The sequence below is a fragment of the Panthera leo genome, chromosome D3 (genome assembly GCF_018350215.1).
Source record: "Panthera leo isolate Ple1 chromosome D3, P.leo_Ple1_pat1.1, whole genome shotgun sequence".
In the NCBI taxonomy this organism is placed as follows: domain Eukaryota; kingdom Metazoa; phylum Chordata; class Mammalia; order Carnivora; family Felidae; genus Panthera; species Panthera leo.
In genome coordinates, this window is record NC_056690.1 from 57,948,195 (window position 1) to 57,975,112 (window position 26,918).

Below are 26,918 nucleotides of genomic sequence, written 5' to 3' on the forward strand. Positions count from 1 at the left end.
GAGATACAAAATATGACCAATGTGACCATGGCCTACTCACCAGTATTCACTCAGAGGCATTACAGAAATTATTGACCTGCTGAACGGATTATTTTCTCTCACAGATCCAAGCATATAAAGTGCCGGTAACTAGGACTATTCCTCTAGCTTCCTTACCCTCTCACCTAGAAATAAAATGTAGCTGTATAGTAATATCATGAAATGTTCTGCTGGTTTAAATGAATGATCATTTTTCACATGGGCGTCATTCATCATCACAGCTGTTGTCATTGTTCCTAGCCATTGACTGAGCACCTTTGTCACCTTCCTTGTGTGACATGTTTTGAGTCTCCTTCAGGTGTAGACACTCTCCTAAGTTACCCAATCCTCATGGCAGAAATCAGAAACATCTGGTATCCTGTTTCCAACTGGCACGGTAGCAATGGAATATCATCAGTCATCAGCCTTATGCATGCTGGTTCCCTTGCATAAAGCTTTTGGACACCTCCAGTCCAGTATTTCACGAATTGGCAGGAAACTAGATTCCTGTGGTTCTGTGACTCAGGATGGCCCCACCTCCCCACACTTCACCTGACTGCTGCTACTTGATGCCATTTGGTCAGTGAGACAAAATCTCTCAGGAACTCTACCCAAGGCCAAGGCACCACCTGCTACACCTGCCATGGAATGGCTTTAAGAGCCTTTGCAAATCATTGGATTTTCCTGCCTTGCTTTTTCTCAGTCTCTAAAAATGGAAAAGGACAAAACTTTCCCTTTTTTCTCTTATAGAAAATGACAGTTGCCTGCAGTGTGTTTTCATGCACCATATTTTATTTTATTTTACTTTATTTTATGTTATTTTATTTATTTATTTTTGAAGTGGGGGAGGGGTGGAGAGAAAGAGAGAGTCCCAAGCAGACTCTGCACTGTTAGCTCAGAACCTGACACAGGGTTTGAACTCAAACTATGAGATCATAACCTGAGCCGAAACCAAGGGTCAGACGCTTAACCGACTGAGCCACCCAGGCACTCCTCATGTACCATATTTTAAAACAGTTTTGAATCCTTTTGGAGTAAACCAAATATGAATCTTAAGTGTGCTTAAGTAAAGACAAGGCACACAATGGCATTGGAATAGTTGTTAAAAAGCAGTATTAGGTGATCAACATGGTACTTTCATAGGTGGCAATTAGGTATCAAAAACTCCAAAGGGTCTAAGGCTTGACTTGATTTTTAAGTTAGTAAGTTAGCCTGCCACAATTTTGTGGATATGGGCACAAGACATGAAACTCCAGGGTCAGAGACAACAGACTTCGTTACTCATAGCAATAGCAGTAGCTAGAGTATCAGCATTTGTGCCATTTCTCCAAGCCCCAGTTCCTGCAAGGTGATGTGAATAGGCCCAAGTGTTACCTTGGTATGATAGCTGCATACACAGAGAGGAACCTTGAGCTTGGGGACCCCAAATCTTTTATGTTGGGCAGTAAGTCTGTCTTCCCTTTGTCCCAGAGAGAGACATTATTTTTATCACAGTAAGCTATAAACCAACCAGTCTATTGCTCCAGGGGGAGACAAGGTCTCTGTCTTCCACAGCTATTTGCTATGCACACATCCTTGGATATCCCAGAATAAAGACTGTCACTGTCTCTGCTTATAAGACTGCAGAAACACAAGAGACCCCTGGAGAATTGTTTCCAAGCATTGGATTATAATGGTGTGTAACCAACATTTACAAATTTGCATCTTAAAATCTGTTTAATGGAAACGAAGTCTTCAACTTTAGAACAGAAATTAGCTTGTTTGATCTTACTTGACAAAAAGAACATCAGGTATTGCAAGACCCAGCCTGGAGCAGGCTCTGGGGGTTAATGAGCTTGTCTTCCTCTGGAGGTGCTAACAGGGAATCTGGAAAGACATCAGTGCCTTTCATCCGAAGTGGGAGCCTTGGGTAAATGCTCTCAGGGACATTCAGGAGACCTCCACAAGTAGGGACATTGAGCATCCTTCAGTGTGGTACTTTGAATTTCCAGAGTCATTGACTATGAACTGGGAAATAACAAAGAAGAATAACTACCTGGTTCCTTCTAGCATTCTTATCTGTGGTCAAGACCTTGATCACCACCCTGCCATCTCCACTTTTCCTTCCAGCACCCCTGCCCCCAACTCTACCCACCCCTACCTTTCCCCCACCCTCATAAGGCGTTTGTGCAAAATGGTACACTGCTTACAGTGTGGCAGAATAATCACAAATTAGCTTTCCAGTCCCTATAAGTATGCTTTTTCTTTTTTTTTTTCCAGAAGGTTTCCCTTTATTATTTTTTTAAATATAATTTATTGTCAAATTGATTTCCATACAATACCCAGTGCTCATCCTGACAAGTGCCTTCCTCCCTGCCCATCACCCACTTTCCCCTCTCCCACACCCCCCATCTACCCTTAGTTCTCAGTCCTAAGAGTCTCTTATAGTTTGCCTCCCTCCCTCTCTTTTTTTTTCCCCTTCCCCTTGCCTATGGGCTTCTGTTAAGTTTCTCAGGATCCACATATGAGTGAAAACATATGGTATCTGTCTTTCTCTGCCTGGCTTATTTCACTTAGCATAATACCCTCCAGCTCTATCCACGTTACTGCAAATGGCCAGATTTCATTCTTTCTCATTGCCAAGTAGTATTCCATTGTATATATAAGCCACACCTTCTTTATCCATTCGTCAGTTGATGGACATTTAGGCTCTTTCCAAAATTTGGCTATTGTTGAAAGTGCTGCTATAAACATTGGGGTACATGTGCCCCTATGCATCAGCACTCCTGTATCCTTTGGGTAGATTCCTAGCAGTGCTATTGCTGGGTCATAGGATACATCTATTTTTAATTTTTTGAGGAACCTCTGCACTGTTTTCCAGAGCAGCTGCACCAGTTTGCAGTCCCACCAGCAGTGCAAGAGGGTTCCCGTTTCTCCACATCCTCGCCAGCATCTATAGTCTCCTGATTTGTTCATTTTAGCCACTCTGACCCGCGTGAGGTGATATCTCATTGTAGTTTTGATTTGTATTTCCCTGATGATGAGTGACGTTGAGCATCTTTTCATGTGCCTGTTGGCCATCTGGATGTCTTCTTTGGAAAAGTGTCTATTCATGTCTTCTGCCCATTTCTTCACTGGTTTATTTGTTTTTCGGGTGTGGAGTTTGTTGAGTTCTTTATAGATTTTAGATACTAACCCTTTATCTGACACATCTCCAAAGGCAAGGGAATTAAAAGCAAAAATGAACTATTGGGACCTCATCAAGATAAAAAGCTGCTGTACTGCCTAAGTATGCTTTTTCAAGAGAACTCTTGGGGTCAGTGACCCTGCAAGGCATCTTATCTGCCTCTGAACAGGACATGAATATTTAGAGCCCTCTGAGGCTGGAACATCTTCTGAGAAAGCTGCCTCCACCAGATACATTTGGAAGTTCCAGTAGATTTTTGTTGACTTTTCAGATCGAGCAGCTCTTGGTCCTTATGTATCCTCTAGATAATCTCCAGACTCAGGGTATTATTTGGCTTTCATATTTTCTGCATTTCTCATCAGTATTTTCTCATCTTTTATCTCAGTCTTTCTCATCAGTTTGTTTCAGTCTTCTTACTGACTCTTCTTCTTCCTGACCCCTAAGTATTGGGTTTTTCCAAGGGTCCTTTCCTAGCAACCTTCTGTTTTTATGCCTAATCTGTGCCTGTTTTCTCACATCCTCACCTGTGATGTTTAACTACCTACCATGTGATAAAAATCGCCAGATCTGTATCTCCAGCCTTGGCCTTCTTGAGCTCAGGACACATGTATCTAACCTCCTTAGACATCAGCATCTACTCCTCAGATATGTCACACTCAATAGGTTCCAGTTTGGGACATTCAGATGGAAGGGTCACCTGTCTCTCACCTGTAAAATCCCTACCCCCTAAACCTGCTCATACCTTCCAGTCCTCATCTATTTTAGACCATATCTCTTGGCCTAGTCATTTAAGCTGGAAGCATGCCTGTAATTTTTGACTCCTCCCTCAATGCTCACACCTGTATGCAGTCAGTCACCTAGTGTTTATGGCTTCCCTTCTCTCCACTCAGCCCTCCCCATTGCCACTGCTTTAGTTCATGTCTTAACCATCTCTCATCTGGACCATTTCAGTAACTTCTAATAGACCTCACATCTTCCAGCTTCTTATTAGCAACCCAATCCCACCCCCCCCCCAAAAAAAAAATCCTATCTATACCTTGTTTTAAACAGCTCTAGTGGCTGTCCATTATCTATAGCAAAAAGGTAAGACCTTATACAGCACTCAAGACTTTGGTTATCCACTCCCTACAACCAGTCTTTTACCTCCACAACCACCCCTACATGTTATGTCCCATCAGCATCAAACCACTGTCAGTACCTGAAAGGTGCTCTGTTTTCTCACATGTGTTCTGTGCTTGAGAGCCCTTTTCCACTGGGTGCCTACTGGACTCTTATCCATCTTACCCATCTAGTTGAAGGACCTTCTCTAAAGTCATCTTTGATTCCTCTTTTGTATTTCCCTTACATCTTGTGCATACCAAGGATACAGGGGCTTATCTCACTGAATAGTCAATAAATGGTACCCCGTCCTCCTCCACTTTGTGTTTCCCAGAGGAGAGTCCATGCCTGCACTCACCTTTGTTATCTCCCAATGCTTGGAGCAGAATAGACATTCAGTAAATGTTTTATGAGCTAGAATGAACAAACAGCATGAAAAAAAGAAGGCAGACATATTATAGAGACAGCTATTTCCCCTATACCCAGACATTTATTACATGGATCATGATGGAGGACACATATTTGACAATATAGGCCACTCTATAAAGACCAAAGAATAGATGGTGGTTTAATGTAGAAAGGGAACTTTTACAGAAAGTTGACATTATGTGGGCCATTTCCTTCTGAGAATCTAACACTAAAAGAGGAAGAAAAGTTAGAGGATGATTCTTGATAAATTGATAGTTAAGATATTTATTCAACCACCTATTAAAATACCCCTTAAGTGGATCTTTCTCCATTTTTTTGTGAATTAATTTGCTAACAAGTTCAGATCAACTGAGATATTGACTAAGTGGATTATTGACTAGGTATAAATGAAGAAGAGTCAACTGTTTGGTGTGTGAATATAAAAGTAAGATTTCTGGTGTATCCCGGTTGTAGGCCACCTGGTTCTGCTTAGGCTTGGTCAGACTCTACTGGCAGGAAGATCTAATATTTTCTTTAGATATTAGTTGTTTTGATATCATAATGTCTCTTGGCTAGACCACTTTATCTTGAAAAATATTCAGGGAAGATATTTTTTCACATCTGACTTCCTGATGCCTAGCATAGTGCCTGGCATATCAATAAATATTGCTGGAATGAATGAGTGTTACTACTAATTACATTAGAACATTTAATTACATTAGGACCACCTAACATGTAATTAAAAGTAACTAGATCCTGCTAAGCCTGAAAAAGTGAATTAAGAAAAAACCTCAAGTTCACCCCATTTATTTGCTAGCTGTTCTTACCCGGGACTATCCATTTTAGTGCTAGTGTATACTTTCCAAAATCACTGTTTTGTTTTGATGTCATTGATGTTCTTGTCTGGGACTTGACAAGCACTAGAGGTGCTCTTGAAATGCATTGCCAGTTTGGAATTAGACCATGTCTTCATCCTTGAGGAAAGACTTGTCTTCCTATGTGCTCTTGTAAGAAAATGAGCATGTAGTTAACTCAGGAGCTCTACTAGCCCTACCGGGCATGGAAAGACAAATGGATAATGGCATTAATCATGTTTGACACTGGTTGAATCAAGACAAGATCTGTCTGATTTTGTAAGAATTTAAGCTCAAAGAAAGTCTTCGTATCCAGGGGTTGATATTTGAGGTTATATAGTTTGAGTTCAAGATAATGATAAGGCAATGATACAATACAGATAGAGAAATGATATAGGATACAATAATCTTAAATTGCCTTTTTTTAAAAAATTTCTGTTTATAGTGTGAAATAGAATCTATTCATTAACCAATATTAAAATAATTGGGCCTGAAACTAGAGGCTTCTTTTTTGTCCTATATGATAATACAGTGGAATTTATATTCTATACATGTTTAACCAAGTGGACTCAATCAGAAGCATATTCTGAGGGGTAAAGGTGGGTAGTGAAAATTACAATTTGAATAGTGCTTGTAATCTTTCCCAGCATCCACCTCAGATGGAGGTTTCCATTGTGAGCATGACATGAGGGCCACAGCTCTGCTTTTTTCTAGAGTCCTTCCTGACCTTCATTGCCTTTTGTAGTATGAACAACTTGCTGGATCAAATGTGATTTTAGAGTATAAGGGTTTGTATTTGTTGATGACATAACCCACCACTACAAGCCCAGTACTTTTTATGGCATTCCATTGAAGCTAAAGGAAATCCTTGATTGTTGGAACCATGAGAGTTGGTATGGTATCTATAAAGTGGCATCTTCCAAAATGTCTTCCGAAGGTAATTTTGGCCATGTACGGTTTTCATTTTAAGAGGTAGCTTAGGCTGAATTTTGAGAACAAGTTGCTGCTAAATTTTGAAGGCATGCAAATTCACTAGACTGATGAATCAGTATTTTGCAAATGACAAAGTGGGCTTTTTGTTTGTTTTTGTAAAGTTTGCGTAGGCTGAGTTTGAGCCCATCCTAATGAAACTATTCCTTTAGGGTAATGATTCTCAACACAGGACAATCCCTGCTACCTCCCCCACTCCCCCAGGAAACATTTGGCAGTGTCTGGAGATATTTTTAGTTGTCACAACTGAGGAGGAGGTGCCATTGGCCTCTAGTGGGTAGAGGGCCAGGAACGCTGTTAAACATCCTACAGCACACAGGATAGCCTCCCCCCTCCCCCCACAACCAAGAATTATTCAACCCCAAATATCCATGGTATTAAAGTCAAGGAACCCTGCTCTAGAGTGAATCTGAGCGAACAGCTTAGCAAGAACTGGCCCAACACCAAAGGCAAAGTCTAAAGAATTTTCAAAGTTGTGAGCTTTTTCTCGTGGGACCTTTTTCACATTTATGTGACTAAACCACAAGTTTAAAGTTGATGGTGTTAGTTATTAGCTCTGAACTGGGGAGGTCCCTGGAATGTACATGATTTGGAGCAACTATTATAGAATTGGCTGGCCCAGCCCTTGGTTTCGTAAGACCTGCCAGAGAGCCAAGTCCTGGCAGAGTCGTCGAGACACCATGACAGACTGAAATCAATTGAAGCCACCCAAAGACTTATTAAGTTCAGATCTTTCTACCAGCAGTTTATCTCTTCAAAGAAAAATTGCATGGCAGGAGATTCCAATCGGACATTCTGGATTCAGCTGTCAGGGACATCGATGAAAGCCGACCTGGAATGTTTGTGCACACCGTATGTTGAGTGTTTGTGTGTGTGTGTGTGTGTTTGTCCTTTGAGGAATGATGATGAACTTCTCCCTTGCAGCATAAGCCACCAACCTCACAGTGTAACATCGTGATTAACAGAGGTTCAAGGCCCATCGGGGTTCAAATCCCAGGTCTGCTTATCGGTGAGGTCGGAAGGAGATGGACATGCTCAGAAGGTGCCTGGGGGCAGCCAGTGTAGGGACAGTTCAGAGAGGTGTGGAGAGCATCACAGGTCTGTCAGGTGGGGAAGTGCCCAGGGACTAGCAGCACTGGGAGACTGTCAACACTACTTCCACCTCCAGGCCTGGGGGAACTTGGTTAGTGCCCGGGACTGGTGAGAGCTGTAGCCTTGGGAAGGAGCCCATGGGACAGAAATAGTGGCCTGACAATCTCTGCCAACCGGAGGCCCCACGTGAAGAGGGTGGAGGCATAGTCTAGCCTCTCTTTCCTCCCTCCTGTGCTGCTACCTCCCAGAAGCTGACCTCTGTCACACTGAGAGGGAGCCAGCCTCCTGGGGCACAGAGCAGAATAGAAAATGGGTCTGGAGGAGCAGCCATGAGCTTCCAGCCTACTGTGTAGCCCTGGACAAGTTGCTTAACCTCTCTGGACATGTGTCCTTATTTTTCACACAGGGACACTAATCATCCTGCTGGTGTGAGGGCTACACAGGGTGATGTGTATGTGGTTCCTGGGAGGTACCAGTGTGTAGAAGGTACCTGGTACCTCGTGTGCAGGGCCTGGCGTCTAGTGAAATTTGGGGGACCAGATGAGGAGCTGGTGCTGGGCTTTTGGAGGGGCAGAGAGCAGTAGCTGTTAGGAGTCCATGTCTGCCCTGACTCACTCCTCAGGGCCTACTCTCCCTCCTCTCTCTCCTGGTTTTGTGATCTGCATGAGGGAAGTACCAGCATCTGACTGGGCACCCTTTTATATTCTCTTGACAGTAGCACTGGAGTTTTCCCTCTTTCCCTATGGTTCTCGCGTTGATGGGTTCCAATCCGGCTCCTATGCCCAACCTCTCTGTCCTGCAATGTCTGTGTTCTTTGGATAGAGAATTCCCTTCAGTGTTGCATTCCGGCTATGGGTTCTTTCCCACGGCATTGGCGACAACCAGGTTCTTCATTACTTCCTTCTGAATATACTGGGGGCCTCTTCAACAATTTCTTCCGTATTAGGTAAATTGTCCATTCCTGTATCTTTTTATACAGTTTCATTTTGATTTTTTTTCTCCTCTCCCTGCTCTGACCTTAACATTTAGTTTAAAGCTCTCTGAATCAGGTCAGTGCCGGTTCTGGCCAAATACATTTTTCTGGCCTTTGCTAAGTGCCTTCTGGCAATGCCAGGATCCCATCAGTCTGCTCACTTAGGATGTGGTCCAGGAAGACAGGTCTCAGTTTGGGATGCCTTTTGTGTTGCCAGGAGTTTCTTGCCATGTCCTCCCTTCACTTCCGCACTCATGCCCGCTGCGAGGAGAGGGGTGACCTGGCACCTGGCACAGGAACTTCTCAAAACTCCTCTCCTTGGCCCAGCCCCAGAGATGCGGCAGATCTTTACATCCTTCCTCCATCCAAGGTGATGGGCGGGTGTGGCTGGTGAGGGATGAGTGGGGGGTTCCTGGCAGCTCCTGACTTGTAGGTTTGGTATATTGCAGTCACTTCTGACCCTCCTTCAAAGACAGGGCTGCAGGCATGTGCTTGGGAGTGGGTGCCCTGCCCCTTCCTGCCCAGCACCATGGTCTGGGCCTTCACTGTTCCCTCCTGGCCTCACTTTCTTTTTTTTTTTTTTTTTGAATTTTTTTTTTTTTAACGTTTATTTATTTTTGGGACAGAGAGAGACAGAGCACAAACGGGGGAGGGGCAGAGAGAGAGGGAGACACAGAATTGGAAGCAGGCTCCAGGCTCTGAGCCATCAGCCCAGAGCCTGACGCAGGGCTCGAACTCACGGACCGCAAGATCGTGACCTGAGCTGAAGTCGGACGCTTAACTGACTGAGCCACCCAGGCGCCCCCTGGCCTCACTTTCTGAGGGCAATAAGAGAGGCCTCACCACAGAGGGATCTTGAGGAGACAGCATCCCACGCTCCCCTCAGAGGCTGACACGCTACCTGTCCCAGTGGCTCTTAGATTGGAAACAGCTTCCCACTGGCGCCATGTTTTTATTCATCATCCTCTCTTGAGCCCCGGGGTCTGGCATTCGTCTCTTCCTCCTCAGTCTCTCTGTCATCAGGGTTTGCTTTCTGGACTGTTTGCTCCATGCTAACAAGGAGCTTCACTGATAGCACCAAACATGCCTCAGCTGTCCTACTGGGAGGTGTGGTCTGTCTGTCTCTACCTGCAGCAGCCATCACTGCCCTTAGAGTAACATCCCCCCTTGCAAGGCCCATTACCACAGCCATGTGGCAAGACAGCTCTCATTCCTCCAGTGTGCCCTGTGCTCCTGGTCTTTGCACATACTTTCCTTCTGCCCAGAACATTCTTGTATCCACTTTACCCTGCTTTTCTTTAAAATTTTTTTTAACATTTACTTATTTTTGAGAGACAGAGCATGAGTGGGGGAGGGGCAGAGAGAGAGAGAGGGAGACACGGAATCCAAAGCAGGCTCCAGGCTCTGAGCTGTCAGCACAGAGCCCAGTGCGGGGCTCTAACTCACAAACTGTGAGATCATGACCTGAGCCGAAGTCGGACACTTAACCAGCTGAGCCACCCAGGCGCCCCTACTTTTCCCCCATTTTCACTCCTTTTCATTCTTGGAGACCCTGTTTAAATGTCATTTTGGTACAGCGGCTTTTATGTTCCTTCCCAGGCCTTGTCAAAGTCCCTTGCCATAACCCCCCGCCTAGGGCACTGTGCTTTTACTCTTAGAACACTGTCACATGTAGATATTTTTACCTGTGTCTGGGTGAGGTGAGGGGCTGGGGTTTCCCCGTCCAATGGTGGTAGGGTTCCCCCACCTCTGCCATGCCAGGCAGGTAGGTTCTCCTTGCTCCTCTGTAGTCCCTGTGATGACAAGCACTGGGTCTGTCACTTGTGTCACTCATGTATCACTGGGTCTTTCACCACCAACACCATTGGGGCAGAGAAAGGCTCGTTAAATACAGGAACTGGCAGCGATGGGAAGTTGTGAGCAGTCTCCACTCCTCAGTGTTGACAGATGCTTTAGTTCTCTGTAGGGCTGTTCCTGAAGACTAATATGATATGGTTCCTCCTGCTTCCTGGGCACTCAGGGAGGGTAGATGATGCTTGTTCCCCTGTCTTCCCAGGGGGCAGCCAGCCTGGCATGGGGCAGCAACTCAAGGATAGGGGATTCATGTGGTGGGGGTAGTGCTGACAGGGAGGTCCTGACGAAAGAGAATGGGAAGGGGGAGCAGAAATGTTCTGGAACTTTGTGAGCAGATGTTGGCCCAGTACCATGCCGAGGGCTCATCGACATGAGAGGAAGGCAAGGTCTGAGCCCTCGGGGATCTTTTGCCCTTGTCGTTCCCGTGTTTGATTAGCACAGCTGCAGAAGGGCTCTGCCGTGGGTCCCAGCTGTTCCTTCCAGGAACCCCCTGTCGCCTGTTATCCAGTGCCCTCTCTTGGGTACCTGGCCGCATACCATGGTGACCCCAGTTGATGGCTGTTTCCTCAGCCAAGGAGTGAGCCTTCTGAAAGCAAGGATGTGTGTTATGTCAGTGACAAGCGTGCGGCCTGGCGTGTGTGGTACAAGGAGCAACTACGTGTGTCTGCTCTCCCACTGTCACTCTCGATCTTTGCTGGTTCTGCTTGACTTGAATGTGGGTGACTATTTTTTTTTAATTTTTTTTAATGTTTATTTATTTTTGAGACAGAGAGAGACAGAGCATGAATGGGGGGGGGTCAGAGAGAGAGGGAGACACAGAATCCGAAGCAGGCTCCATCCAGGCTCTGAGCTGTCAGCACAGAGCCTGACGCGGGGCTTGAACTCACAGACCGTGAGATCATGACCTGAGCCGAAGTCAGAAGCCCAACCGACTGAGCCACCCAGGCGCCCCAAAATGTGTGTGACTATTATTTGTTCATCGTTAGGACAACCTCACGTGCCACAGATTTGCCGGCAGGGCTTGTGATGCTGAGTCTGCATTCTGGTCGGGAGGTGGTTCTGGAGACGGCCACCTCCCCAGCAGTGATGACAAAGAGAAGCCATCCAGTGGTCGAATCACACAAAGAAACGTCTGACTCCACGAAGTGAGGCCCTAGCGGATGGGGATAAAATTGTGTAGCATTTTAGGCACAAGAATGTGTGGCTCTGTAGCATTTGCGCGCCCGTTACCGTAACTGTCCAGACAGCCACCGCTTCCCCGGGAGGAAATGTGGTGGCAGAGTGCACGTAAGCTGAAGTCAAACCAGCAAATCGTGCATCTTTCCTGCTCTGTCTGCCAGTCTCCTGGGGATGGAGAGTAGACACAGGCTTATGACAGCCCCCTGCGGCCATCTCCCTGTCAGTGATAAAGCCACGTGGAGGCCCCCTAGACAGTTTTCGCCATATGCTCACCAATTGCAAGTCAAATGCGTGCCACATGCTAGACTGTTGCAAACACATTTTCGTTTTGATGTGGCTATTCTGGAGTAAATGTGTGCAAGGATGCATGCCTTCTGTCAACCAAAGGATGACAGTGCTCTTGGTAACACTGTGCTTCTGCCGTGCTTGTGAATGAAGGGCTGTATCTCCTTGCTAAATACTTCATTATCGGATGAGAAAGAGATCGCCATCATAATTCCTTCAGTACCAAAGGGAATTTTTCTCCAGGACATATTCACTCTTTGCCTGTACTCAGCTCAGTCTTTGCTTTTAAGGAAATGTATCCGACATGCCTATTCTTAGGCATGTGGGCTCAGGGTCGTGCATCCTTTGGCTTTCTCCTGCCATTGCCAGGCGGCATTTCCTTGCCTGGAAACTTTGTCCTCATATCACCAGGTCTTATAACTATCCATCTTGGGGACACCCAGCAGGGACAGCCAGCAGAAAGCAGAGGCCCGTTGCCACCCCAGCCTGCCTTTCCTCCAGTGTCCCAGGGAAGCAGGTTCCTGTACTAGGCTAGAAGATATACAGCCTGTCGTGAGGCCCCGGGCAGGTGGAAGGTAGAGGCTCTGTGACCTCTGCACCCACTTCCTACCTGAAGGGCCCTGGGGAGATTCCCAAGGAGGGGTCCTGCTTCCCTTTGGAGTTGGAAGTTACCCAAGGACACAAGGAAAAGCTGACGTTGCAACTTCCTCAATTCCCTCGTTCTCAGAGGAAGGAGGCTGAGAGCAGATGAGGGGTGAGGGTACTGGACCCAGCTGGAACTGGCAGCATGGCTTCTGGCTGGGAAGCTGAGGGCAGCTGCCTCCCCCACCACCCCCACCCCAGTGAGGCCTGAGCTTTCCTTTGCCTTTTAGCAATTGCCCCACCTGGCCTCCTGGAGGGCCTGTTCTGGTATCTCATTGCCAGACAGTCCCCAGTTGCCTGAGCCAGCAGGATGCCTCCACGAGACACCTCCCTGATCTGCTTGTTCTTCTGGGGTCTCTTCCAGGTCCTGCCCCAGGCAGATCCTGCTGAATTTCCATATTGGTTTGAGTAGCCATTGCCTAGGGCCGGGGGCACATTGCCAGGATTCCAGCAATGTAGTTTTTCCCAGCCCTGAGGGTCACACTCTCAGGACCGACCTGTCCTCCTCTGGCCTTCACACGTGACAGTTGGCTCAGAATTTTTTGCATTCTCTATCATTTGCTATGGATACACTGTGCACAGCTGAGAGATTTGTTGTGTAAAACCATGCAAAGCCGTACTGTGCCATTTTCCCTTTCCTCACAGGATGTCACATAGGGGAGCGTGAGCATTTTAACTTGCTACAAGCATCAGATCTCCAGTCTTGATAGGTTTGCAAATACTTCTGGGCCCAGCAGTGATTCTCCTGAACAACTTTCAGAGTTAGGGCCTAACTTCAAATTATGAGCAAACCTCATTCAAGCAAAGGGGGGCAGTCCTCACTGGTTTGGCAACCGATAAAACATCAGGCTGCTACTGCTGTGTAATAAATTACCACAAACACAGCGATTCAAAATATAGCCATTTATTATCTCACAGTTTCCACAGGTCAGAAGGCCAGCAGGCCAGCATGGCTCAACTGTGTTCTCAGCCCTGGGTATCACGAGGCCACAGTCAAGGCTGTGGCTGGCCTGTCTCTTACTGGGAGCTGAGGGAGGCCCTGGGAAGACCACCTCCGGGTTCATTTCGGTTGTTGGCAGACATCAGTTTCTCACAGCCCCAAAGTCCCTGTTCTTTATTTCATATTGGCTGAGAGTTGCTCTCAGGTTTTAGGGACCACTCGCGTTCCTTGTCTGTCATATGGCCCCTCCATCTTTAAGGCCACATGCTTTTTTTAAAATTAAAAAAAAATTTTTTTTAAGGTTTATTTTTGAGAGAGAACGCAAGCAGAGGAAGGGAAGAGAGAGAGGGAGACACAGAATCTGAAGCCGGCTCCAGGCTCTGAGCTGTCCGCACAGAGCCCAACACGGGGCTTGAACCCATGAACCCCGAGATCACGACCTGAGCCAAAGTCAGACGCTGAACCAACAGAGCCACCCAGGCGCCCCTTAAGTCACACACTTCTGATCTCTCAACTTTCTTTTTTGTTGCCAATCAGAAAGCACCCTGCTTTTAAAAGTCTCACCAGATCGAATCAGGCCCCCCTAGATAACCTCTAGACCTTGAAGTCACGTGACTTGAGACCGCACTGTCAGCTACACGGTCCCTTCCCAGCAGTGTTAGTGTTTAGCGTTTAACTGAATGACCAGGAGATGGGAATCTTGGGGGTCGCCTTTCGAATGTCGCCCACAGCAGACAGCCAAGAGAAATCAACCTCAGGTCTGCTTTCATACCTCACTTGACATTCCCAGGGAGTTCCTGTTGTGATCATAATCTCCATTGTTGTCTCCACCAGCCAGTGCTGGGGATCCCGAGCCTGGACCGGAGGCGGAGGTAGGGCAGAGTGCGGACGAGGCCAGCCCTGAAGTAGCCCCTGCCCGCGTGGGAGCAGAGAGTGAAGCGGAGCGAGCACTGGAGCAAGAGCCAGAAGAGCGGGCCTCCCTCAGTGAGAAAGAGAGGCAGAGCGAGGAGGTGAACGAGAAGGACAACTGCTCCGCCTCCAGCATCTCATCCTCCAGCAGCACGTTAGAGAGGGAGGAGAAGGAAGACAAGCTCTCCAGGGACAGGGGACCTGGTAACGCAGCCCTTTTTTCTCAGTAAATAAGTCCCAGGGAACCCTGGGGTGGGACACCTGGTTTGCTGGCCACTGAGGTGACCTCCCGGCTCAGCTCACTCACTGGCCGTGGCACCTGGTGGCTGGAGGTGTGAAGGATGTGGCCACACTGTTGGCAGCCCACAGCTTCCTGCCCCTTGTGGAGGTGGCCCCACACCCTCTGCCATGCTGTCGCACCATCACTTCTACAGGTGGGAGAAGGGCTTGATAATGAGGGCAGCAAAGGACTTTTCCTGAGGAATAAGCCCCCAAAGAGAAATTCCTCTCTTCCTTCTAATTGCTTGTTAAGAGTAAATACAGCTCTTTTTCTGATTTAAATTTAGAGATCTGTCGTGTTGCCATCTGTTCCCTTGAAAGTTTCTTTGGTGAAGTGTGCTAAAACCATTATGATGGGCGTTTCAGACCAGAGCAAATGCGCTAAAATGCACTGAATGAGTATTTCCAAAAAGTGGCAGTTCACAATGTGCTGAGGTCAATTTGGTGTGCTTTAGTGGAATATATATAATTTAAGTAACTTTCTACAACATACTCAGGGCCACTTGTTTCTTTGGTATGAAGTATATGCTTTTCTTTATGGAATTTGTTCTTTTTGGTATTATAGCTGATATTTATTCAGTTCATCTGTGTAATGGTGACTCTATGGTTAAGGGCCAAATGGAACATTAATCCTCACTGGGGACTCGGGGAGGGTGCCATAGAGGGTTATCGGAATTGTAAAAGATTGGTATAATCATTTGAATTATGGTTCATATGCAACACCATTGGGTTGGTTGTCCTGTCCCATGACTTGTGTGCTGTTGAGATGACAGGGTGCCCCCTCTCTCACCTAACACTCCTCATCAGTGGGGGCATGTCGTACTAGCCAGCCTTCAGTAAGCTACACAGTTATACACACTCAAGGAGCCTATGCCTTGGGTCCAAAGTGCGGCATGAAGGCTCCGCAGGGGCCTACCAACTGGTGGCATGACCCATGCATGGCTTGTTAGTTCACACATAAAGAATACATGGTCTCTGAAGCATGGATGTATGAATGAAAATGGAATGAATGGATGAATGAATGAATGAAGCCATAATGTCTGCTACAAGAACTATCAGTCAAGAGCTTGGTCTTAGTTAATATTTGAGTTTTCACCAGCTGTATTATTAAATTTTATTCTTTCTATTGCTAGTCCCTATGACACACTGAAAATGGGACTTGAGGACTTTATTAGTTTATATCTTAGTAATTATTGCATTGAAAATCTTGTGTCTGGCTGAAGATGTATCGCTAGAAAGTATTACATATATTGATATTTACTTAATTTCTCTCCAAGTCAGATTGCAGTTAGTCTCCCAAATTCTACTCGTTCGTGTTCTCCTTCAATGGGATTAGGGCCATAGTACAGTCGGGTAAGTCGTCTTGCTCAGGTTGGCCTTAAATCATGTTTAAGTCATTATAAATAGCTCTAGGAATTATTTGTCGTCACTAGGTTTAGCAGGCCTAAAACATATCAACAAGTTGCATTAGTGAAAAGAAGCCAAGGAACAGGACTTTCTTGGATCAGATTGCCCAATATTTTTCCAAATAAGGGCAACTTTCCAAAAATGGAGACTCTACTCCCAGTGAAGAACCACTGACTTCCTACCAAAGTCAGTATCCAAGTGTATCGACGCAGGAGTTAGTGCTTTGCAGTGATTTTTTTTTTTTTTTTATGCTTTAGTCTGGTGCTATTAAGAGACATGATCATATTTATTTGCTGCAACTTTAGCTCCCAGAAAATCCCACTGCTCACAGGCACGATCAGCAGCTGTGGAGTCAGGGCAGCTCTGTCATCATAGCTCTTGCCTTTCAGAGTGTTCTCAAATCACAAAGGCAATCATAACGATTCTCAATCTTATTTCTTCTTTATTCATTTAAATTCAAGTTAGTTAATGTACAGTGTATTCTTGCCTTCAGGAGTAGAACCTAGTGATTCATCTCTCACATATGACACCCAGGGCTCATCCCAAAAAGTGCCCTCCTTAAAGCTTGTCACCTAGTTAACCCGTCCCCCCTCCCACCACCCCTCCAGCAATCCTCAGTTCTCTGTATTTAATAAGATAAAAACAGAGAAGGAGGCAAACTATAAGAGACTCAATCTTATTTCTTTTTTTTTTTTAATTTATTGTCAAATTGACTAACATACAGCATGTAAAGTGTGCTCTTGGTTTTTGGGGTAGATTGCCGTGGTTCATCGCTTACATACAACACCCAGTGCTCATCTCAACAAGTGCCCTCTTCAATGCCCAGACTCAGTCTTCTTTCTGATGATAGTATCCATTACTCAGAAATGAGTTTGTAGGTCTTGAAAGAGTCTCAACTTATTCTGGTTGTGTGGCTTTCTTTTTGTTTCCCATGTTCCGCTCCATGGCATCAGCATGAGAGACTTTATGGTAGCATTCGTTACAGTTGGCAATAATGACTTGTATAGCTGTCTTTTACCTCCTTGAACATAAAATTTGTGAAGACGGGATGTCTGTCTTGTCTATCGTGACTCCTCACTTCCTTGCGGTAGGCCTAAGAACATAGTAGAGGCTCACAAAACTGTTGATGAATAATTGAATGAAGAGACAACTGGCTAAGATACAGCAGCTCTATTGTTCCCAGTTCCTCCCTCTAACAATTAAAATATCAACACCCTGGGCATAACAGAACAATCAATTATAGGAGGACTCTGAAAAGTGGAAAGAAGACAGACTGTCTAAGGACCTTTGGACTAGAATGACATGGCAGTAAAGCTCTAATTAAATCCTATTCCCATTGGTGAAAGGATTACCTAACAGAACAGAAATTTTTTTGGCTGTTAATACATTCCCTACCCTAGACAAGCACTAATTGAAAATCTGCTGTCCTGCCCCTCCCCAACCCAGTAGCTTTAGTAGGACCAAAGAGGAGGTGATCTTCTATAACCTCCACCTTATGGAAACGGGTTTCTGGAGGGGAGGTGCGTGAAGGGATGGGCTAAATGGGTGATGGGCATTAGGTAGGTCACTTTTTGGGATGAGCACTGTGGTGTCAACAGTACTTAGTAGAGAGGCAGTCCTCTGCCCCCTGCCCAACAGAAGCAGATGGTGTTCTCTCATTTCCTTGCTGGAGTAGTTCTCCTAATGGGGAACTGATATTCTATCCACTACAGGGCAAAAGCAAGTGGCATCCCAGTTTCCCTACTGGGGAAGTGTCAGTGGGGTCTTGTAGAGATCTAAGACTTCACCTTCAGCCAGCAGGAGACAGACTTAAGCAGTGGAAGAAGACTGATCAGAATTCTCGTTCCCCTGCCCTCCTTCTCTAACACCATCTGGGCCCAGCCAGGGAGCTCAACCTCCATCTCCACCCAACATAAACAAGGTAGAATGATGTGGTTGGAGGTGGAACTAGTCTGCGATCTCTTTTCCCCAACCCAGAATCAGTAAGGACCAGTGGGAAGCCAAGCCTTCCCCTCCACTTGGAGGCAATGTGAGTGCTCCACTTTCACTGGAAGTATGCCCGTGGGGTCAAGAGGTTGCTCAACCCCCACCCTGCCCATCTGCAGTGAGGCAGTGTGAATCAACCCTCTTGCTAGTGTGGTGACAGTTGGACCCAGTAGGGAGTTGAACATCTACGCCCATCAAGACCTGTACAGCACACCTAAAAAGGGTGACTGCCTGCTGAAAGAGAAGATTAAACATGATCCAAAGTCCAGCAAATAATACCCAAAATATCTAGGATACACTCTAAAATCACTCATCATATCAAGAACTAGGGCATTCACACCTTGAATGGGAAAAGACAAGCAACAAATGCCAACATTGAGATGAGCCAGTTGTTGGGATTATCTGACAAGGATTTTAAAACAGCCATCATGCTAATATTTCAGTGAACAGTTATAAATATTCAGGAAATATGTAAAAGAAATGAAATATCTTAGCAAAGAAATAGAAGATATAAAAAAGAACCAAAAGGAAATTATAGAACTGAAAAAATACAATGGCCACAATAAAACACTTGGGCCGTATAGTAGATTGGAGACAACAAAAGAAATAATATATGCAGTTGAAACAGATGAGTAGAAATTACCCAACCTGAATAACAGAGGGGAAAAAAAACTGACTGAGAAAAATGAACAGAGCCTCAGGTACTTGTGAGACTATGTCAAGGGAACTAACATTCATTTCATCAGGATCTGAGAAGGGGAGGAGAAAGTATGCAATGTTGGAAAAATGTTTGAAGAAATAATGACTGAAAATTTCCCAAATTTGGGAAAAGGTGTAAACCCACAGATTTAAGAAGCTAAGCAAGTACTAATGGGGATAAATCCAAAGAAATTCACACCAAGACAAATGATAAGCAAACTTCTGAAAACTAAAGACCAAAAATAGAATGTCTTGAAAGGGACTGGGAAGAAACAAAGTGTTACCTATAGAGGAACACCAATTCCATGGCAAAACAGTTCCTCATCTGAAACATGGAGGTGAGCGGGAAGTGGCTCAGCATTTGTCAGTGCTCGAAGACTAGAGTTATCAACCTTGAACTAGAGTTATCAACCCCAGCAAGAGTAGCCTTTAAGAATGAAGAGAAAACAAAGACATACTCGGTTAAAGAAAAACTAAGAGAATTTAGTTAAAGAAAAACTAAGACAAATTAAGACCTACTCTTAAGGAATGATGGGAGAATGTTCTCTGAACAGAAAGGAAATCATGACAGAAGGCTCAGAATTTCAGAAAGAAAAACAGGGGAATGGATAAAAGTAGTAAGTAGAAAAGACAGTCTCTTGCCTCATAAGTTTCTTAAATCTAGTTTGTGATGGTAGAAGCAAAAACTGTAACACATGAGATGTAGTGCCCACTATACGTAGATGAAATACTTAAGACAATTACATTTTTTTGAAGTAGGGAGGGTAAAGGGCTCTAAATGGAAGTAAGCATTCTATGCTTCAAACTAGTGAAATATCAACACTGACAGATAAGTTAGTGTGCATATCGTAATACCTAGAGCCACTGCAGAGAAAATTATATGAAGCAGGGTACTCAAAAACACTATAAATCAAATTGAAATTCTAAAAAAAAAGTGTTCAAAGAAAAGGAGACCAAAAAAAATGAAACAGGAACTAAAACAAACAGAATGAATAAAAAAAAAGTGGCAGACTGAAGCCCTAACATATCAATAATTTAAATGAAAAGATGGAGATGTGCAGAGTGGACAAAAATACAACCAAGCTATATGCCATGTGTTCAGAACTCATTTCCTACATGATGACATAGGCAGATGGAAAGTTAAAAGCTGGGAAAAGATACATCATGCTAACATTGATCAAAGAAAAGCAGGAGAGGCTATATTAGGATCAAAGTAGACTTCAGAGCCAAGGAAATTGCTAGAGACAAAGAAGCATATACTACATAGTGATATAAGAAGACCTAAGTGAATGAAGAGATTTTTTGGCAAAATAAAAAACTTCCACTTTTCCCAGTAAATGGGGAAGGAGACCAGTCAGCCACTCCACCTGCAGCAGCCCCGTTACCTCACAACTGTCTTCCTAGTTACAGGACTGTGTGGCTAGTCATAGGGACTGCAAATACCCAGATGTTCCCATCATGTCCTCAAGTGCCATCTCCTCCCTCTTTGATGGTGGTTGTCTCCTAAGTGTATTTTGTGAAGCCTGCAAGAGGGTTCAAGGGCTCCTTGTTCTGGTGTTGGTCCTTTGGTGAGGTCAGGCCACTCCTGAGCAAGGTACAGAGGATAAAGCTACATTGGAAGAAACAGAGCACCAGGAGGCCTTTGTGCCTCCTCAGTGAATGCCTCCTCTAAGATGAAGGCAGAGCCATGTGAGACAGACCAGTGCATCCCCTGGCATGTTTGATCAGGCCATTCCTCTTTGGTGGAACAAGAGCTCCAAATGCTCAAGTCTCTGGCCTAGGTCTCTGCCATCCCTCAATACAAGTATCCACAGAGGCCCTGGGTATCTGATGAAACTCATTTCCTGAATGCCTACCAAACAGCCTTGCTGGCCCTTAGGAAGCAAACTCAGAGGAATAACATTCCTGACCGTTCATTTATTCATTCATTGATCCATTGTGGATGCTGAGAATCCAACAGTGAGCAACAACAACAAAACCCAATCCCTGCCCTTGGAGAGTTTACATTACAACGAAGAGGACAGCTTACTAGTGTTAGGACAAAGGCAACAATAAAATAAATACAGAAAATGTGTGGAAAATTAGGCTGTAATAAGTGCTCTGGTGACTAAAGCTGGAAAGGGTGATAAATAGCTCTGGGGAGAGGGAGGGAGTGTTACACAATTCTAAACGAGGTAGTTGGGAGGACTTCACTGAGAAGATACTGTCTAAGCAAAGACCTAAAGGAGGTTGAGAAGCAAACTGTGTGCTTAAATGGGTGCAGTTTGTCCCAGGATGGGCAAAGGCCCTGAGGCCAGATCATGCCTGGTGAGGTTAGGAATGTCAAGCAGCTACTTTAGCTAAAGAGGTTCAGGCACGTTTGTCAAGAAAAGTAAGGGGGGTTCATGCAAGGCTTGTGAACATTGAAAGGTCACACTGGCTTTTTGTCTTGGTGAAATGTAGCACCGTTAGAAGACTTTGAGCAGAAAGGTGTGATCGACCATTTCAATATATCCCACGGCCATTGTGTTAAGAACTGACTCTAGGGGCCAAGAGTGGAAGTTGGGACCAGCTGGGAGGTGCCCCTCCAGTGCTGCAGGCAAGAAACCATGCTGTCTCGGCCCAGGGCCATGGCAGGGCAGGTGATGAGAAAAGTTGGTTGGATTCTGGATGTGACAGGAAGATTTAGCTAACAAGACACCTTGTTGTGTTGGATGTGTGGGATAAAAGAACAGGGGGAATCAGATGACCCTGAGATTTTTGGAATTGGCAGCAAGATGGATGAAAGTTGCCACGTCTGAGATAGGTAACAGCTAGCTGCAGGAGAAGCAGGTTCCGAGATGGGGTGGGGGTGAGAGCAGAGGTGGTCCCTAAAGCCCAGAGGCTGGATGAGATGGTGTCTAAGAGAGTGAGTATCCAAGTACACAAGAGGTCCAAAGACATTTAAAGGTTAAAGATAAGGAGGAACCAGCACAGCAGACTGAGAAAGGACAGCCAGGAGAAAGGAAGCAGACCAGGTGAATGCAATGTTCTGGAAGCCAAGTGAAAAACAGAAGTCGAGGAGGGAGCCGTCTGCTGGGTCTGGTGCAGCAGCAAAGTCTTCGACCACCTGGGAAAGAGCAGCTTTCAAAGGTGGTGAGAGCAGAAACTTCATTAGGCTGGGTTCAAGAGAGAGAATAGAGAGAAAAATTGGAGCAGTGAGCAAAACAACTCTGTTAAGCAGCTTTACTTTAAAGGAAAGGAGAAAAGTTGGGTTATAGCTGGAGGGCTAAGAAGAGTCAAGTGAGGTGTTTTTGTCTTAAGGTGGGTGAAATTATGCCATGCTTCTATGCCAGCAGGAAGGTCTAGTGGGGGGAGCATGGGAAATGCGGGACAGAGAACCACTGGAATGGCTTCCAAATGCACACATGGAGCGTTGACCCTGCTAGGAGGGATGGTTTCTCGCTAGTCACAGGAGAGAGGCCATGGCTGGGGTTCAGGTGCGGGCAGGGGGAGGCTGGATGAGGCCCTGGAACATCTCCCCTGACTTCTTCTGTTAAGCTGTTGAACCAGGAAGCAAGGCCATGCTTGTGTGAAGATGTGTGACAGTGGGAAGGTTGGAGGAGAGAGAGGAGGTAGGCAGAGTCACCCAGGAGAGATTGTGATGAGGTTACCAGGCAGCAGTAAGGGTTTCCCAAAGACTGGTGACCATGGACTTAAAGGGCTTGTGCCTTTCCCTGGGCACTTTGAGCCATACTGGTGCATGTGTGGAGTAGCGGGGAGATGGACATAACTCTACAGCCTTTCCAACACCTGTCCCGTGGCAGGGGAGGGAGCATCTTCCTTGCCTCCCTGTGTCTAGTTAGGACAGCAGCCCCTTAGTTACCTGTGGCTGGGTGGGTCCTGACCAGCCGTCCTGGGTAGGCAGGAAAAGTGGGGGAAATACTCCTATGAGCCAAGGTGCGAGCCAAGAGCAGTGTTCTACCTACCAGAGTCGGGTCCTGGAGCAGGTCATTGCAACTTTGATGGGCATCTTGTCAACCGGGACCACCTCCTCTTCAGTCACTTCATTTCAGTGTTTTCTCTCTGTATAAAGCCTCTGTATTACCTAACTGGTTTCTCACAGGATTAAGGTACCTGCCACTTGCTCATTTTTTTTTTCTCCTGTATGCTTTCAGGTTTGTGGTCCGCAGGTGTTCAGGATGCCAGTGTAAATGAACAGTGTGGCGACATCCTCACCAACAAACGGTTCATGCTGGACATGCTGTATGCCCATAACAGAAAGCCCACGGATGACGAGGAGAAGGGAGAGGGCGAGACTGGGAGGACTGAGCCGGGCGCGGAGGCGGTAGCCAGCCTGGCTAGCAGGATATCCACCCTGCAGGCCAACTCTCTGGCCCAGGATGACAGCGTCAGGAGGGTGGACGTTGGCTGTCTGGACAATCGGGGCAGCGTGAAAGCCTTCGCTGAGAAATTCAACAGTGGGGACCTGGGGAGAGGGTCCATCTCCCCTGATGCCGAGCCTAATGACAAAGTCCCAGAGAAAGCATCTGCACAGCAGAAGACGGAATCTGACTACATTTGGGACCAGCTCATGGCCAATCCGAGGGAGCTGAGAATCCAAGACATGGATTTCACCGACCTGGGGGAGGAGGATGACGTCGACGTCCTGGATGTGGACCTGGGTCCTAGGGAGGCTCCGGGGCCACCGCCCCCGCCCCCACCCACTTTTCTGGGTTTGCCTCCCCCGCCCCCACCGCCCCTTTTGGACAGCGTGCCTCCCCCTCCTGTCCCCGGTAATTTATTGGCTCCTCCTCCTCCAGTGTTCAACGCTCCTCAGGGCTTAGGGTGGCCCCAGGTACCCCGGGGTCAGCCGGCATTCACAAAGAAAAAGAAGACCATCCGTCTATTCTGGAATGAAGTGCGGCCATTCGAGTGGCCATGTAAGAACAACCGCCGCTGCCGAGAATTCCTGTGGTCGAAACTGGAACCTATTAAGGTGGACACTTCCAGGCTGGAGCACCTGTTTGAGTCCAAGTCTAAGGAACTGTCCGTCTCAAAGGTACCGCTAGCACCCCAAATGCTTCTTGATCTGCAGAGTTACTTTCCGCTGTTGAGTAGGACTGGGAGATGTGTTGTATATAAAATTCCCTTCATGCTGCTTTTGCTATATGGTAAAAAAAAAAAAAAAAAAAAAAGAAAAGAAAGAAAAGGCGGTTGGTATAAACACCTTTAAGAGATGAGTCTTTGTGCCATACCCTAGATGTAACCTAAATGAGTAAGGGACCCTTCATGGCCAACATGGACAGCAGCTTCCTAACACCGTTAGGCAAAGTAGCTTTCAAAGAACCAAATAACCCAGAGGAAAAGACAAAAACATTAACCAGGGAATATTAGCCGAGCCCACCAGTAGATGCTGATGTTAACTAGAGGAAAGTAGTCTTGCTAATTGATCGACCACCTGGACTTTATCCAGGAGATGTGGCTATTTACTCTCGCCTTGATTTTTTTATAGTGGATGGTAGTGGTAGTTTGAACCTACGATGTAACCACATGGTAATTTAGAGTAAACTTGCAAGAACTTACCATAAATTAGTTTTAGCTCCATGTGTTCCATTTATCATCATTTTGGGTGAGTACACAGCTGCCTGAGCTGGACTCCCCGACCTGCCAGGCAAGTGCCAATTCCGGATCAAAAAGTAGGTGCAACATTCTGAGGACAAGAGGGCCCTTCAGACAAGGAGCCAAGTGACAGAGTTCGTGCCTAGGGAGGGGTGGGACTAGGGGGGCCTGGAACCAGGGGCGCTGCTCCTCCTGAATTGGCCTTCGCCCTGGTGTCGATTTCTGCCTAGTCTCCACAAGGATGTGAATCTCAACTGGTCTAGCCTTAGGAACCCCACCCCCCCCCCCCCCAGGTCAGAATTAAAGCTTCCTCCTGTTTGTAAATCCAAACTGCTAGGATCCAACTCAGCACATCATGTCCAGTCAGTCCTCTCCTTCCGCTGAAAGTAGACCCCCTTTTGTCCTCTCCAGAAAATGACACCTAGGAAAGTGAGGTTGGGCATCCCCTCTCGGTGTCTCTGTGTCCTGACTTTCCCAGGACTGGTGGCATGTTGTGCTGAGCCACCCGTGTGTCCCCTTGAGTTCTTCCAGTGCAGCATAGCATTTGGGAGAAGCTATTCCTGGCTGGTTAAAGCAGCAGTCTCTGGTGGCCCAGAGTTATCCGGGGCCCACCCTCACTCGCACCACCCTCCAACCTACTGATCTAGTTGGCTGGTCTCCTTCAGCTACCACCTCTTCACATGGGCTGGTCTGGCTGGTGAGCCCTCTGGGCTTCCACGGGTTGCTCAACACCCTTAGGTTTCTGGCCCTTGATTTGGGTTGGAGGAAGTAAAGGGAGTAACAGTTTGGCAGTGAAGTTCTTTCTGACTTTGTTTTTACAAAAGGAAGTAGCAAGATTAAAAACTTCATTGAGGGGACCCAAAATGGGCAGTTCACCCGCCTCCCTCCTTCTCTTGACTCTACTCTGGTTGGTGACAAGAGTCTGGTCACTGCCCTCTCAGTAACCTGAAGTTCCATTCTTGTTTGAAGTAGGTGGTGACCTCTTAAAATGCTTGATTGCCTGGCTAAAGAACAAATGTTTGCCTAGTTTTTCTAAAATGAGAGCATAAGAGAAAAGTAATATATTGAAAATTTTACCAAAGAGATTCCAGAATGTCCTACAGTGGGACCTAGGAACCCATACCTCTGTTCTTGGGAGCAGGGTGGGCGGAGATAGGAAATGTGAGAAGGAACTAATTTACAAATGTTACAAAAGGTAAAAAATGCACATTAAGATTAAAATACATCACATTGGAGAGTTGAATCTTTATGTGTATGTTATTAATGCAGATATAACCAATTTTACTTTCGTTTATAATCCTTGACTATGATTTTCATACAGCACAGCTGTAAACAACCACTTCTGAATTCTGGCTTGTGAATTCATTCATTATTCATTAAACACAATAGCAACACAAATAAAAATGAAATAGACTTCACAAGCCAGCACAGAGCTGGAATCGGTTTTGGTTTTTGTCAGAAAACTTATACCAGACCGGAGCTCCAGAGCATCCTTCTGACCATCCAGGTCACCCCTCAAAATAAAGATTCATGTTCCAGATCCAAGGCTGGGTGACCAGTTAATGGAAATAAGAACAGGAAAATATGCTTTTGTATTTCCTTTCCAAATAGTTTTTGGAACTGGATCTATTTTTCTGTCTCAGAAGGAAATATATATAGATTTTAGTAAGATGACTTTAATTATGTTTTGTGGAGAAGGACAGAAATCCTGTGCTAAATTTCATCGTGTTGTGTTTCTACTGCTGGTCTGAGATGCGGTGAATCACATAGAAGATCACAGGAGTGACCCCAGAGAATGATGTCAGGGCAGAAAGCCCCTGGAGGTATGGGGATGTACCCTCATGGACTTCATATCATCCTGAGGAGCCCCAGGAAGAGGCCTTCATCCTATGTGCCTAATCAAGAGCAGCAAAGTCCCTCCTGCTCCCAAAAGGCAGTTTTTATGTCCTAAGTTACAGATAGTACACAAGACAGGTGTGGACTGGAAGAGAAAACTGGAAGGAAGAAAGGGACTTGGTCTCCCCTTTGAGGGCTCAATGCTGTCTTCCTCCCCTGGGCTCATTAAGTTTATCATGGGGAGGGGATTCCAAAATGGGTTTGGAGAATTTTTTTCAACTTTATTTACTCTGACATTTCAAAACATATCAGAAGCTATTCACAGTGACTTTTTAAGAAAATTCAAAGAATGATGAATTATTTGGTCTGGGGTGAGCCCCAGCCTGGGTTATTTTTAAAAGCACTTCAGGGACTCAACCAAAGTTGTGCACCATTGATTTAAAGTGATAAATGAGGCACCAAGGAGGGAGGCATGATCCCTTCACCACCGTGTTCCGCGTTGACTCCCCCATCCCCCAATCCATTTTATTCTCCCAAGAAGGGAGTCAAGTTTTCCTATCCTATACTCAAGTTCAGGACATACTGAAATGTTATTTTATTTAACATCACCCTCAGAAAACCTGAATTCTATCATATGGAAATTGAAAACCCAACTTCGGGACTTCAGTGGGGTGACCATACATCTAATGTATCCAGGTTGGCCCGGGTGTATGCCTGTTGTCC

At 45.9% G+C, this 26,918-nt stretch overlaps 1 protein-coding gene across 3 annotated transcripts in view; it reads left to right on the forward strand.

Moving 5' to 3' along the window:
• FHOD3 (formin homology 2 domain containing 3) overlaps positions 1 to 26,918 on the forward strand; it is a 475,942-nt gene that overhangs the window by 393,299 nt on the left and 55,725 nt on the right. For all 3 annotated transcript variants that reach the window (XM_042910026.1, XM_042910027.1, XM_042910028.1), the window contains 2 exons: positions 14,334 to 14,612; positions 22,916 to 23,799. In XM_042910026.1, the coding sequence (XP_042765960.1) occupies positions 14,334 to 14,612; positions 22,916 to 23,799 (1,163 nt within the window). The remainder of the gene's footprint in view (positions 1 to 14,333; positions 14,613 to 22,915; positions 23,800 to 26,918) is intronic.